General features: G+C 43.6%; 1 protein-coding gene across 3 annotated transcripts in view; it reads right to left on the reverse strand.

The window, feature by feature from the left end:
- TMEM94 (transmembrane protein 94) overlaps positions 1-9,859 on the reverse strand; it is a 46,049-nt gene extending 36,190 nt beyond the window's left edge. For all 3 annotated transcript variants that reach the window (XM_065647907.1, XM_065647908.1, XM_065647906.1), the window contains exons 1-2: positions 9,750-9,859; positions 4,323-4,449 (exon numbers count right to left, since the gene is read on the reverse strand). In XM_065647907.1, coding sequence (XP_065503979.1) covers positions 4,323-4,346 — 24 coding nt within the window. In that variant the 5' untranslated portion in view covers positions 4,347-4,449; positions 9,750-9,859. The remainder of the gene's footprint in view (positions 1-4,322; positions 4,450-9,749) is intronic.
- Positions 9,860-15,729: the final 5,870 nt, after the last annotated feature.

Here is a 15,729-nt window from a genome sequence, read left to right on the forward strand (position 1 = left end):
GGCAAATTAGACAGGACAAAGTGCTATAAAATATACTACAGGGGAAGGAACACCTGAACAGGCAAGGAAAAAGACTAAATTGAGACATAGAGCCCCAGGAATCCTAACTCCCCTACATGAACCTAGGAGAGTCTTCCAGATGACTCCACAAAACCAGCACAGCCTTTTCTCTCATTCTCATCTTTTACAGGAATGCTGCCTTCCCATTGTTGGAGGGAAGCACCTTTATAAGTGGGTTTTTATATAGCTCCTATTTCAGTGGTGTCCTAATTCTGTCTGGGGCTTCCCAGTTCTGCAGAGCAATCCCTAAACCAATTATTTTCATTCCAGCCAAGAATCACGTCAATAGCTTGCCAAGGATTACAGCTGGCCAGTGCAGAATGGAACAGATGGGCACAGGAAGGGTTTCCAGTCTCCATATACCATGTAGCTTTGAAGACCACGTACAGGTGCCAGGATTCGCGGACCCTCCCTGGCCAAGCTCTTCACTGCCTTTCCTTCCCAAAACAGGCACAGCCCATATTCTGCGTCTAAAGCCAGAACTGAAGAGATTAAGAGGTCTTGATATTTACAATAAACCAAATGCGGGGTCTATTTATCACCTCTGTTGACACTGAGTCACACATTGGTATTTCATCTCACAAAGCTCTTAAAGCCAAAGCTGAAGGGAAGCAGACACTGCATTTAATGTAACTCCAGGAGAAAGCAGGGGGAGAAAGAGGCAAGACATCCTTCATCCTTCTGTAGGGCATTTTGTTTCCTAGACAACAATTTTAAACCGCAGAGAGGAACAAAATTTCCTAATGGCACGATATTTCCTTCCTTCCTTCCTTCCTTCCTTCCTCTTCTCCTGCTAAGAAACTACTCACCTACTCACTTCAACAAAAAGAAAAAAGGAGAAAAAAGAAAGGATCAACAACAACATAGGGTAAGAATGGACAAACCCTCACACCACATATATTTAACACCCCATCTTATCGTAGTCTTTGCTGATCTGTGTCCCATGGCTCTGCACCTTCAGGAGGCTAAAATTAATATGAATAAAACAACTTGCCGGTGACAGTGCAATACCAAGAATAACCCTTGTGCTTCTTGCAGTTAAGAGGTCCCAACACAACTTTCTTCCAGCTCAAAAACTCCAGCTTGGGTCATGAACACAAATGGAAATGGATCAAATTGCTGCTTCTTGTTCGCTCCCACTGTTGAGAGACTTTGCTCTGAAATGTTTAGTGTGGGGCAGTAATTTGTATCATGTAGCTTCCTTCTGATGTCAGCTGGTATCATAAATTGCATCTGAACATGCATTTGTACATTAAATAACAGAATGACAGAGCAGAAGCTGTAAACTTGAGTTCCGAAGACAAAACTGTGGCTGGAAATAAAAGGCTGAGTATAAAGGCAGGGACTGAGACCCACACAAAAACTGCAGCATAGATGAGAGATGCCCGTGGAAAAAGGATCAGTTTGTGAAAAGCCCTTGGAAGAAGAGCTGAGGTTTTAGAGAACGGCGGGAATAAAAATAGTTATTGGCAAGACAAGAAGAGGCAAAGGACTTGGGCTGTTCTTCAGTGCAGCTCTTGTCAAGCATCCCAGAACACGATAGCTCAGGACCAGCAATGCTGTGGGGTACAGCATGGGCTCCCCGAACACAGAGCCAGGCTCTGAGCAAGAGACACAGTGCTGTATCCACAGCGCAGCAATTACCCGGGGATAACACAGCTCAGATGTTATTGGTAACTGTGGAATGGACGATGTCAATCATTTTTAATAGATGGTGTTGCTGCAAATGCAGCCTGTGTCTAAAGTAACTCAAACTCAAGGAGCCTAATGCTGTGCTGTGGCAATCGATGCTGCTGTCTGTCTTCATATGTGCTGAGTGGGTCTTGGAGCAGGGATTCTGGCACCTTTCACAAGTATTAAATCCACTTCAGAAATACACAGAAAATTAAAAAGTCAGGAGAAGTGGGGAAAGAACAAGATATCAGCACATTTAATTTAAGGTTTTGGCACTGCTCCTAAAATACTCTCTGCCTTTCTCTGCAGTGTCTGGCTTCTGGCAAAAATTGGAAGGCGGCCTACATTACACCTGACAAACTCTGATCCTCAGCCATTTCTGACAACGAAACTGTATTAGCTGACTGGAGCCAGAGGACAAGGCTCTCATCTGCTGAGTGACACGTGTTTGTGCTGCAGTAGTGTTCAGAGCACATCTTCTGTTCCGGGAGCGCCAGCTCTCCATCACACGCATATATTAGAGCAAAGAGATTGCTTTCAACTAGATTTGAGACTGACGTTTTCACATGGGTTCATTTTATTTTTAGCATTTTAAAATAAACCTAGCACATCAAATTTACTACTGAGGTTACACGGCAGGCTAATTTGTTCCCTTATCAGCATATATGTGTCCAAGTTCTTCACTTTGGAACAGAAGGTGGATTCCACTTTAAAGGGGATGAAACAAGGATCTGCAGTATTGAAATAAAATAGGAGCAAACTTCTTAACACCAAACGATATACTGCTAACAAGAATAAAACCATTGTCTTTCCTCAGAATCCAAAGTTGTAAAACGCAGCAGTACACATCAATGTTTTTTTAAATTCCTATTGAAAAGAGTGTGATGATCTCTTGCCTTCACTTTTAAGCCCCATTCAAAAAGGAGAGAGAAAAAACTTTACTAAATCAGGAGAGACTAAGACTCCAGAACACCATGATTCCCCCCATAATCTCCTTGTGCAGGACACTTTCCTAAAAGGCCTTTTAAAGGCCTGTTACAATACTATCAACGCTGCTGCCTGTCCAGCAAGTTGATACTTTCTTCCTGAGTTGTACAATGAAGAATATCACCTGAGAAAGAGATGAACCAAAGATGGTGACCTACAGTGAAAGTGTCCTTGCTGTGCTCTGCGGTGGCTGCAGCAGTGCCGGAGCTGGCACTCTCAGATCCTACACAGAACACACCCCTGCACAGAATGGTAATTGCATCATCTCTTAAAATGATCGATACCAGATTAGCCCATGATGTCATCAACAAGAGAATAAATAGATAATTATCCTCATTGGAATGTTACCTCCATAGCAATACAGCAATTTGATATAAACCAACATAGCTCAAACACGCCCTCCGAGCATATCAGCGGCGAGAGGTTCAGGCATGAGTAAACCCCGGACCAAAAACCCAGCAAATAAGAAGTCTAGTAGGCAAGTGCAAGAGTTGATGTGGAAAACTCAGTGCTTTTTAAGTCACTTACACTGCTATAGTAAACTTTTAGAGCAGATCTGAGTCCAGGTGATTAGCTAACAGGTATTTTGCACGAATGAACAAAAGCACTTCCTGATGCTGGAAACACTGTAAACAAAACAGCAAGAAAGGGATGCACGCAGAATAACAGAGACAGCAAACGTGATTTGACAAGACAAAGCTTCCAGGGTGGTGGAGAGAGGAACACCAAAAAGGAAAGCCAACAATGTTCTCTTACCAGGGCCAGATGAGAGCTTGGCATGTAGAATGTTCTCCACTAGTCTCAAACTACCTGTCCCATTTCTGATCGGGATCCAGAATTGGGACCAGTTCACTTTTTTGAGTGATAGGTACATTTAACACTCAGGTGGCTGCTGAAACATAAGTGACCAGCAGACTGCACACTGAAGTTATCAAAATCATTTTACTTTTGGGAGGTAGTAACATGTGCCAAGTTTACAGTCTCCTGTCAGCCACAGCAGATATGTCTTTTTAGCTTCTATAGCAGCTGTTTATGATCATCTCCCTCTCTTCTTTTTTTTTTGCAGCTCAAAGCATGTCAAGAGAACAAGAGGCAGATTGCCGCTCCATACAATATCTAGACTTATCTGGCACTTTCTAAACCAGATCTAGAACTACTATCCTGTAGCACTCCCTAGAAAGACACGCAATTGCCCAAGAAATACATACACTTATCATCAGTAAAACTGAACTCAGATTATTTCATCACCTTAGTTTATTTTAAAAATCTTCTCAGTGAATTCAGCCTCTCAAATAAAGCCAAGCTAAGTGTCCAGGGGACTGAAGCCCTACCCTGAAGCTCAGGAAAGACACAGTGTATGTGACAGCATATCCTTCACCTGCGTTGTTCCACTATGGTGCCTCAGTCCCAGCCTGCAAAGGACTTACCTACTGATACAACCACCTAGAACGCGCAGGTGACAGAACTCTCAACTTCGATGTTAACCATGGATGATACCATCACATAATAAGGCCAAATGGCGAGTCTTGACCCAAAATAATGAAAGACAATTAAAAGGACTCAAGATGTAAGTTGGGCATGACCCTTTTCATGAAACCTACCTGACACTTCTCCTTGAGGTCCATGGCTATGCAGTTCTATACGCATGTCCAGCAGCAGGGGACTGCTCCTCAGGGGAGAATGGCTGCTAGGGAGAGACGAGCTGGGCTACACTGATCACATCACCATCTGTGGAAACACAAATGGAAGCAGTCAGTCTCCCCACATCACTCCCTTTGTGACAAGAAAGTGATTAAGTTCACAAAATTCAATTGACAGGATCAGTCTTTCACAGAAGGAGAACTGAGGAGCTGAAAGTGCTTCTGATAGTACATGAACCGTCCCCTGACTCAGAACTGATCCCGCAAGCTTAAGTCCCCCCCAAAACTGGCAGCAGTACATGACTTAAGTTCCCTGAAGCTCAGAGTACTATTGCAGCCCTGACGCACTTTTGGGCAAGCCTCCAAAAAAAGCTGACAAGGCGCTGGATTCCACCAAGTGTTGGAGCATGCTGTCACCCATGGCTATTTGTCCTGCTGTTCTTATCTCCCAGATGCTTTGTCCAGCTACAGTAATGATTCTTCCATTTGCTGAACGACACATCCATTCTCTGACAATGCAATGCTGCTGGTCTGAGCATGTATCTGACGACCTTTAAGTAGGCCAGAAGTCATAAAAACAACTCCAGATGACGAGGGAACTAGGCCTTTTTTATTTATTTTTAGCACTAACAGCAAGGTAACTTTCTGAAAATCCAGAATGCCAAATTCAGCCAATAGATACCCCATAGCTACGTGGAGAGTTCCGCAATGCACATTTAGAATATCTTTATTTTGTATCTATAAGAATGAACGAGTTCAGTGCTGCGGTTCCTGTGTGTATCTGATACCCAGACCTTTTCAAATCTGAAAAACACATTCCCATCACCTCAAACTTGTTTCTGTTTGAAAGTGCCATGAGGGCAGAGGAAGTCTTGCAGCTTGATCTGAGTATCAACAAGTGTTTGAAACATCCTTTTGAGAAGCAGAAGCAGAGCTTTACAAGGGTCCATTCAAACTTACCTATACTTAATCATTTCTCGAATAACACTGTCCTATGTAGTGAGCGTATTTATATAGGTAATAAACACTGTGCCTTCAGATCCTCCTTTGAAATCTAAGGATTTCAAAGCACAACAACTTACCAAACCTTGCAATATCAGTATGAGGTATCAGTGATGAAACTTATTACGCAACAACACAGCATGATACATTACCTACAGAACTTATAAAACAACTAGTGAAACAGAAAGATCAGGTAACTACACAACCTATAGACACCTGGAAAGAAAAATGTGTTTCTGAAGCTGCAAGTGTTTAGGGAGAAAAATAAATCAACCTAATAATACTGTTTCCCTAAAGTGTTCAATCACTGATGCTTTCATGTTATTTATTGAAAATTCCAAACATAGATCAGTCTGTGAAAAACGATGGGGAGTCTGACATTTCTTGCTGCCAAAAGTGAATTCCTCAAGAACAGAAGCCTGATCTGTCACCAAGAATAGAAACACGGGGGAACAGATAATAACAAAAAAAGCAGCTGCCTTGGGGAAAATGGCTTCGATTAGAGCTGATTGTTTTGATATCAGCAGAACCATACGGTGTTCCTACTCACGAGTAGCTGATGTCTGCCTGTTAATTTGCAACATGGGCACATTTGCTGATACTTGGGTTTCCAAAGGTGCGTCAAGTGACACTGTGAATTGCTTTGAGACTCACTGATAGCACAGAATAATTACAGCAAGGGAGCTGGCAGCCACACTGCTTGGCTTCAGTACCTGCTTGTGGAAAAACTGTCAAAATTCAGGCCAGCTAAACATTCTCTGCCTAGGGTTATTAAACACTAGATTATAGATAGAGATAAGCATATCTGCTTCAGAGAGAAACTGTGAAGTAAGCTTATTAGTGTCTGTAAAGTAAGTGAGATCTTCTGAATGAGTGTTGTGTATGTGCTAAGTGTTATCAACTCAGCAGTGCTCAAGTATCTCATTTGTGCACAGCTGTGAGGAATCTGGAGTGTATTTCACACAGGCCCCGTTTCTCTTGTTAATGACAGGAATTAGAGAGAGATATCTATTCTACCTTGAATCAGGAATAGGATTCAATTTGAAATGAACTTAAAACTTTGTCTTCCAACTGACAAGTGTGCTTTTTGGGGGTGAAATTAGTTTTTTGTTTAAAATTTACTTGCTGTGAGTTTTCCAGTTAAAAATATCTCTGATTCCTTCTTTCTTTCTTCAGCACAGGACTAGTACACTAAACTTATTTCAAAGGACAATGGTGGCTTAAAATGAAAGCTAAGCAACAAGGAGGGAGAAGGGGAGTAGGAAATTGCTCTGACGCATTTGTCGAACCATCAATTTACTTCAAGAATAAGATGGGTAGAACAAGATACTACACAACTGAAGGAACACATTTATTTTTGTTTTAATTTTGTTCTGGTGAGTTGAGAAGTAATTGACAAATATGACGGAAAGAAGGATCAAACTACTTTAGTCTACTTACTGTTTTTGCAGGGGCTAACACTATTTCGAATTAAGGTATAGTAAATCTGAAAGATTTTTGCCATGTTCATTTCTCATTTCTTGGTTAACAAATAAATAGTGTTTGAGAACTGAAGGATTGTTTTATCTTTTGTGCTTTAGGATCTCTAGGCCTGATGCAGAAAGACACAGCACATATTCAGTGTGGATCAAGGTGAAAAATGCAACAAAAGGCAGAATTCTGAAAGCTTGAAGCATGCTTCCAGCTTCTGCACAGCGATGCGACGTCATCTGTTTTGTGGCACGATGCTTTAAATGGCAACTAAAAGATTTTACAGCAAGTGTATGGCAGGATTAACTGCAAAAGTGATAGTTGTCATTTATCATCATTATACTGGTTATTATGGTAATCAGGATTGTATAACTACCTCCACTAAAAAAAAAAATCCTAAAATGCTAGAAGACCACAAAAAGACCACGGTCTAAAATAAAATTTAAAAGCCAGCTATTTATAGGAGCTTCTAGCAAATCAATTTTTGCTGACGTACACTGACTCATAGATAAAAGCGAAGCTTTTCCCCTTCAGTTTATAAACAAGGGTGTTATCTGAATAGTAGTTTATAGTAAATCTAGGCAAAAACACTCTTACACCAGTGTTTGCCATTTGGGGATCTTTAACAGATGTCACGCTGATGGGAAGGTGTTTTCTGGGAGTTCCCCCAAGCAGACCTAGCACCTGAACACCATTAAAAAGATCAAGCTTATACACCCATCCAAAGCAAAGCACAGCCCTTATGTGGAAAAGACACCGATCAGTTCAGTAGATTGTGTGTTTTGGTATTCTCAAAAGCTTCATGATGAACATTTGTATGATTAACTGTGTCTAAGGCCATGAGCTGACTCACTGTACCGTGAAAGGAAAACACAAGAGCTCTCTGCAGCTCCTGAAGTTGTCGTCTCCACTATTCATTCAAAAGTATTCTGGACAGAGATTCAAAGTGCCCTATTTGGTGTACAAACTGTCCCATACATTATCATAGATGTTAAAAGCCCAACGAACCCACAGCAAACCCTGCTCTCTGCAGGCCTGGCATCAGGACAACACTGCCCAAGCCCTCCCAGGACTCTCTTTTTGGCCAGCCCTGCAGAAGGACTTAACTTTTGGTCAATCCCCACAGTCCCTGGCCCTGCTTCTGGCCAGTCCCACCCAGCTGCAGGGCATATAAACCCTCACAACCCACCACCACCCTCAGGGCTGCCTTTCTGCCTGGAGCAGGATGGTCTCTGCAGTGTTTGGTGTGACCTCCAGCAGCCAGTTTGGGTAAGACTCCAACGGAAACCAGGGTGGCCTCAAAGATCCAGAGACTTAAACAGTTAGAGCTATAATACGGAGATTAGAGGAAGGAGGTTTGTTTTCTTGGTTCCACTAGCAGTAGCAACATTGATTTGTTTTGTGACCTAGGCTAAAAGTGCTAATAGCTTAATCTTCTCATCAGATAAAAAATGTTGGTAATGTGTTTATTGAAAAGGTCACAGTTAAGAAGAATATTATGTGAAGTGTTTTGATGTGCTTGAGTAGAAGACAACCAAGAAATATGAAGCACTATTCTAAACAAAGTATATATTGCATAAAACCAGCACAGTGTAGCTATTTATGTGTTTGCATTATGCAGGCTTCTTAGAAAAAATCTAGTTTGCTTGCTAGGTTATTCAAATTTTGCTATATTTGAGCAAGCCCTGTAATGTTGATGCAGTACAGCAGCTGTTAAGTAGCAGTTCATATAAAACTTGAATTTCTAAGGAACCCAAAGTGTTTCATGGAGATCGTGCACTGCTGTACTATTGTATCTCATTGTGTATGAGCCGTCTGTTCAACTAGGAACTTTATTCTACAATTGCTGGGGGAAATAATAGGATTTTGGACAAGCATACCATTGCAGTTTCCTTTTAACAGAAAATGTGAAAATAGGTACTATTTGGTAGCTGTCTCGGGAAGACAGATGGGTGCTTAGGCTCATCTGCTATGTTGGTAATTTTTAAGACTGATAAGACTAACTTAAAGAAAGTCTTGTGGCATGAGATGTCCTTCTGTGGAAACTCAGTGCGTCTTCAATGTGTAACTAAAACACTATCTGCTCCTGTCTGCAGGTTTTCTGTTCCTCTCCAGCTATCTTTTGGGTAGATAGTACCATCTAAGACAAACTTCTTGTGCGTTATGTAATGGGGTCCTTAACTGAGATTTTCAGTCCTTTGCTTATCAAGAATGGCCTGTGTTATCCTGACAGGAGAAAGCGCCCAGAACACAAACAGCGGTAATGTAGTCCAAGAACATGGGCCACGGCTTTTGGAAATGGAACAAGCGGCCGTCTGAGGTGCAATGAAGTGCCGTGAACTTCTGCTGATCAAGAGGCTGCGACAGGGTGGGAGCGGGAGGGGCCGAGCCGGGGCTGCCATCCAAGCTTGCAAGGGGTCTGGATACACTTGAGGCGTTTTTGTCAGAATTTGGGACCGTCCCTATGAACCTTCTTGCAGGGTACAAAGCTGGATGTCCCGGGTTTGCTCCGCGCTGCCGGGGGCCCGGCCTGGCCCCCCCGGTGCCCGGCGGGGGCTGCGGAGTCTGTCGCGGGCTGGGGGACAAGCCCCGCCGGGTGCGCTGAGCCGCTAACACGTGTGGCAGCGCCTTTTTTTCGGGTCTTTTCCTAATTTATTTTCCCTCCTAAGCCGCTAGGTAACGCTCTGGCGAGGCGCCAGCGGAGAGTGTCTGAGGGGAACGGCGCTGCGCGGGATCCCCGGCCCGAGGGACGGAGGGAGGGCAGCGCGGCGGGACCACCTCGGGCCTCCCCCGCCATGGCGGGCAGTCCCCCGGCCGAGGCGGGGACTCCGCTGAGAGAGCGGCGGGCCCGCCCGGCCCTGCTCCCCAACGGGACGGAGCCCGGCCGCGCCCCGCCGCCGCTCGGCCAGTACTCACCAGCCGCGCCGGGCAATCTGGGCGGGGGAGCCTCTCGCCCGCCGGGCCTTCCCCCGCTCCGCCGGGGCCGCCATCAGGGTCACTGGCAAGCGGGACGCCACGACGCTGGGGACCCGCGGTGGCGCTTCAGGGCGGCCTCAAGAAGCCCGTGTCTGGTTGGTGGGATCCCGCGCGGCCACCCGTACGCCGCGCGGTGATTGGCTTGGCCGGGGTGGCGCGCGAAGCTGAGCATCCGCCCTGGCGGCAGGTCGGGGCTGGCCCTGTGGAGAGCTTGAGCGGGCTGGGCGCCCTGAGGAGCGGCGGCTCAGCCCCGAGGGGACGGGCGGCGGAGCAGTGATCACCCTGCGGCTGCCGAGGTGTCGTCGAAGAGACCGTGCTGAGGGGCAGTGAAGTGGCTCGGGGGTTAAGGGAATGCGCGGGGGTGTGGAGAGAGCCCAAGAGCGGCCTGTGGCCTAAGGCTCCAGCCCCTTGGCAAAAGCAGGCCGCGCCGGGTGCCCCGGTTAAGGGAAGGTGAGGGACAAGGGGTGTCCCTTTGCCAGGGCTGTGCCTCTGCAAGAGGAGGGTGACACCTGCAGATCTCACTCCGAAAAGCTGCTTTTGCTGTAGAGTAACCAACTGACTGGAAGTCTCACAGGAGCCGTGAGGCGATTGCACACGCTGGGTACCAGAAGCACAGGAAACTCGTGGCAGGAACGAGCACCCGAACGTACCAAGCCGGTAATCTAACGAGAAATCTAAGCCACTGCAGAGTCTGGAAAGGAAATCCGAGGTGTGAGGCAGAGATGGCACGCTTCTGTGCCTCTGTGTACAGATACTTATGTTCTGAATTCATAGTGGACTGGCTAAATGGAGAAGATGCACAACTCTTAGTTTTAATACCTTTCCTGTTCCTGTAATTCATTGTAGAGCTTGTGTTATCCCAGGCCGTGAGATGCAACAGTTCCCATGTGAGATTTTTTTACAAAACTGATGTTCATTAGTGTGCCAAACTACAGATGCCAAAGCCTGGTGCAGTCGTTTGCAATTTTATGGTGATAAATGGTACAAAGAACTCGGGCTCTGCACTGTTTTCCCTGCAGATGCAGTTTTCAATGTGATTGTAGAATTTTGGGAGTGTACTCCATACTCCTTTGTGACAGTCTACTTCCATAGTGTCTGCATACATACAGAGTGCAGGAGTTCTCCAAGTGTGATCTCAGCTCTTTTAAATGGAATCTAGATTTTAGTGAGGAGAGTGAAGGCCACAGAACTCCTGTTTTTCCTGAGCTGCTTGTCCAGAACAATTCCCTAGAATTGGTTAACAAAAAAAACCCCACAACTCTAATACACTTGAGTGACACTCTAAGTGGTTTCGAAGGTCTTAGAAGGAAATAAAATGGCAGCTCTGTGGAATTTTATGGTGTAATTGAGACACAGTACAAGGAAGGGGAAGAGTATAAATATGTTACTGGTACTGTAAAAACATAATGAGTTGTGCTTAGTGCTGCATGACCACGTTGTTAGTTCCTCTTTAGATTGTTCCACCCCCAGTAAAACCCACTTCATTAATATAAGATTTTAAATAAAAGGTCAGAGTAAAGATACATCTTCAACGGAGATCCAGAGTCTGGATTATTTTGCCTCTGACACTGGTTCCCTGTGGGTCTCAAGCAAGCCACTGATAAAACCTGTTTCACTCACAGTTATGCTGTATATAGAATTTCTGTCAATGAGATGTGCAGTTATCAGGGCTGATAGATGGGACCTTTAACCCATTTGTGCCTTTATTTCCTCTTTGGTAAATCTGATCTAATCAGATCTCACAGTGATTTAGGGACCTAGTTCTTGTAGTGTGTGAGATTAAGTGGAAAACATCATCAAAATGAATTATTGTAAGGATAGTTGGAAGAGAGAAACACGCTTGAATTGGACAATATTGCTATAGATTCAGAAATAGGACAGGTACCCAGAGAGTGCTTTCCCCATGTATTCTAGTACTAGCTGACAAAGGGAAAACTCAAAATGCGAATACTGTGAAGTACTCAAGAGGCACTAAACTGGTATGATTTTTGGCTCTGAGAACTTTGCTGTAAAGACCTGTTCCACAAGCAAGTGCTCTGTCGTATGTTAAATCATCCTCCTCTCTGGTTTTTACTATTACGGAATTGTGAATGAATGGCCTAAAGCTAAACAAGATAATGTTACTTTTCGATGTTTATAGCAATGTAATGTCCTGGTACGGAAAGCTCAGATCAATCAATTTTGCCTGCAAATTAACATCATTTCCCATACTTGCTTCAAAATAGCTATTAAAACTACTCCTTGAGTGTTCTTTTTCTGCGTCCTTGTACTTCTTGGAATTATTTTACTGTGTGAAGGCCTCCTGTATCATGTTGGTAGGAAGTGAGTTTATAGAAATGAAACAGTTTCTGCAAACCAATGTGTGTAGTCTGAAAATGGTTAATTTCACGCTCACCCTGTCTTCAGTGCAGGGATATAATGTCTCTTGGGACCACAACATACGGGCAGAGACACGAGGCAGTTTGCAGTCACCTTCCGCCCCTGAATAGCTCGCAGTGCCCGACAGATCCAAGGGAACTATTTGACCTCCCTGCATGTGCCTTTCAGTCAGTCCTCATCAGTGTGCTGCTGTGGGTTGAGCAGATGTGAAAATTTGAGTAGGGCCACTTGAAAGCAGGTGTTGTATGCAAAAAAAAAAAATTTGTCCTTGCCTTTTTTTTTGTTCTTTTTTTTTGTTAAGCTCTCTGGCAAAATGCCAAAGTTGCATTTGATGAGTAGCATTTCTAAACAGTAGTGCAAAATAATTTAAAAATTAATTAACTCAGTGGGGAAATTCTGTATTGTTTAGAAAAGGCAATTGCTGTATGTCTGATTCCCCCATCCCTTTGCACATTTCATGACAGATGTGTGTAGTGATAAGGGGAATTAAAAGGGGAAGACTGATAGAAAAGCTGAGTCTTAACAATTAAAAGTAGTAGTTGAGTTAACCAACACTTCTACCAAAGCTGAAGGGAAGACAGTACTTCATTTTAGCTGAATGATATTACCTTCTGGGTCCTGTGTCTTGCTTAATAAATAAGGGAGATACACATAATTGAATGTCTAATTAAAAAAAAAATGAGATGATATATTCCTCAAAAGAGAGAGATTCTGCTTTTTAGTAATAAACAGCATCTGCTTTGTTTTTCTCTGAACTGAAAGGTAATTGAACTGACAATTCCAAGCTGGCCTGAAAATGGCAGATGACTGAATTGGGAGTGAGAAGAAAGCAGAAGGCCTTTTGTACTAACGAAAGGGAGATGGCACACTGTAGTTGGATCTGGTTCCCTTTTACAGATTTCTTTCAGAGCTTAAACAGCTCTGGGTGACCCCAGCCAACTCATTTTATTGTTTAATTTCTTAATGTCAGCCATGGCTGTTACAGTTCCCAGGTAGAGCAGCATTTCCTAGCATTCCTGTCATTTTTATAACAATCTTGTCCGTCCTTCTCTTTGTGACCATAGAAACACATGTGGTACAGAAGAGAATGTGCTTTTGTTACATTCTTCCTGGTTCATTCAGCTTTACTGTAAGACTCATGGGTGGTTTTGTTTTGGACTTTTTTCCTGCTAGTTTTGAAATTCAGCTAACTTTTCTTGTCTCCTGGTCTATGAAAGTCAGAACTGTCCCTGTTCGTCTCACATGGTGATTAAGCTCATTCACAAGTGTCCTTGAGATCTGTAATCTGTAAAATTGTGAAGCTGTTTTGGCGGATCAGCTGTTCTGTCTGGGTCACAAGCACCAACACTTATTTACTGCACTTGGACAGATTCACAGAAACAGACAGTTGTGATAACATTTCAATATGCATGTGAGAAAGCCAGAGCAGGAGGAGGGTTTCTGAGCAACGGGAGCTGGTCGATGGTTACAGCAAGGCTCAGGAGTTAAGAGCGATGCATTCTGTTCCTAATGCTGTTGAACCTTGTGGTGTTGGTTTATTGTATGGCTTTGAGCAAGCCCTCTATGCCCGTTTACCCATCTGCAGAACATGGATATTTATGTTGAGTGAATGTGCGTAGACCTATTAACCCTTTGATATTGTTGCCTTTATCACACAAAGCTACAAACTAAAATGAAACTACGTAGTCGATATACAGCAAAGTGGTTGTGCAAGCCATTAACTATCCTGCTCTCAAAAGAATAGACATGGAAAATAAATTTGGACAGGTTTTTTCCTTAGTTTTGCTGTCTGATTCCTAATTGGTGCTGTCCCACAGTGTTTTGGATACAGGCATGTGGGGAAATCCTTTATTGAGACTGGAAACCTAGATCTTGAACTAAGGTTTTAGAGAAACTTTAGTAACACCAGTTAAGCCTTGTAGAGTCCATCAATGGGCCAAGCTGGTTTGGTGATCATTTTAATACTTAATTATGAATGAAGGGGACTCGTTGCCTTTTCTGTCTGTAAGTAGTATCTGAAGGTCTGTTCCATGTGGCCTGACTTTAAGACTAGCATCTAGATGCTAGGTTTTCTTAAGGTATTTAGCATCTTCCTAGAGCAGGTCATGCTCATTGCTCTTTTGTTGCATCAGGTATGTTTGGTGAAGCAACTTCTGCTCCAAGACAGACTTACTACTTCATTTACTAGATGTTTAAATCTAGTTTTGGATTGTATGGCTAATGTCACTGGCTTGATTATTACACTGAGGCCAACATGGGTTGGTGTGAGAAGAAAAAGGCCAGAAGGTGATGTTCGTGCAACAAATATCAACAGCCCCATTCCCAGCATTCCCTCCTTGCTGGGCCTACATTCCTGGCATTCCCCTACTTGCCGCACCCACTTTATTCCTGCTCATCTCAGACAGAGGTATATAGCAGATCAGTTCCCCTACAGCTGTCAGAACAGTGCTAGGGCACTAACTTTCCAGCGTGCGAGAAAATTGATTGGGGCTATCTTGAGTTACCTACATCTATTCCACATTCTCCACAGCAGATTGTCTGAATTGTTTTCTATGGGAGGAAGCTTCTTCTCTTGGCTCGTGCATCAGGCTGCCTATATACAGCAGTGATAACGCATGGTGTTATGCTCTGTGAACTCCAGCAATGTGATGCAGAATCATGTTTTTTGAGCATCATTTTTGAGCACAAATTTTGAGCATCTTCAGAGGTGTTGAGCCAGTCAAGGTTTTGCTTAAAAAAAACCAAACCAAACAAACAAAACCAAACGTAGATCACTACAATTCTTTGAAATCAGGAAATGCACCAGAGGAAGAAAGATGCACAGTAGCAATGTATTTTATTACAATTGTTGTGCCAGATGCCATTTAAAAAAATCATTGCAACAGACACAAAGTTCCTTAAATTGGCAGTTGTGTATTGTAGTTAATGATGATTGCAGATTCTCAAGTCTGAAGACAATGGGGTTAGGAACAAATGTGAAGACTACAGAAAAGATGAAGTGAGACATCTTGGGGAGCTCTAGCAAGAAAGCTGCTTCTGTCTGTGGTTCAGCAGACACAGAGGCTGAAGCACATGGAATGTAGGGTTAAGCCCCATCGTTGTAAAGAAATTGCTTACATTTCAGAAGTTTTTCATGCAGGTGATCTGCCTATGAAACAGCAGTGCTGGTGGAGCAGGGACTTGCTCAAGGCCAGAGGTTCCTGGGATGTGATGTCAGATTCCAGCAAACACCAAGTGGTTCCTATTCATGCTCAAGGGAATTACACCCACCCCATTTCATCTTTGATACTGACAGCATCTAAAGTATTCAGATGTTAGATTTTTCCCTCTTGATTGATGAGAAGCCTTAAATAATTTGGCCTTATGCAACTTTGCATCAAGTTAACATCTACAAATTAAGGATTGCTTTTGTTTTCCACTCCAGCTTGGATTTTTCTTGTTGCAGCTTCTTCACCTGAGATACAATCGCTTTCTGGGCTCTTTCTGTCTTGCACCATCACCAGAAAGATCCTGCTATAGATAAATTTGCTCACAATGCATG

This window comes from Caloenas nicobarica, chromosome 18 (assembly GCF_036013445.1).
Source record: "Caloenas nicobarica isolate bCalNic1 chromosome 18, bCalNic1.hap1, whole genome shotgun sequence".
NCBI classification, from domain to species: domain Eukaryota; kingdom Metazoa; phylum Chordata; class Aves; order Columbiformes; family Columbidae; genus Caloenas; species Caloenas nicobarica.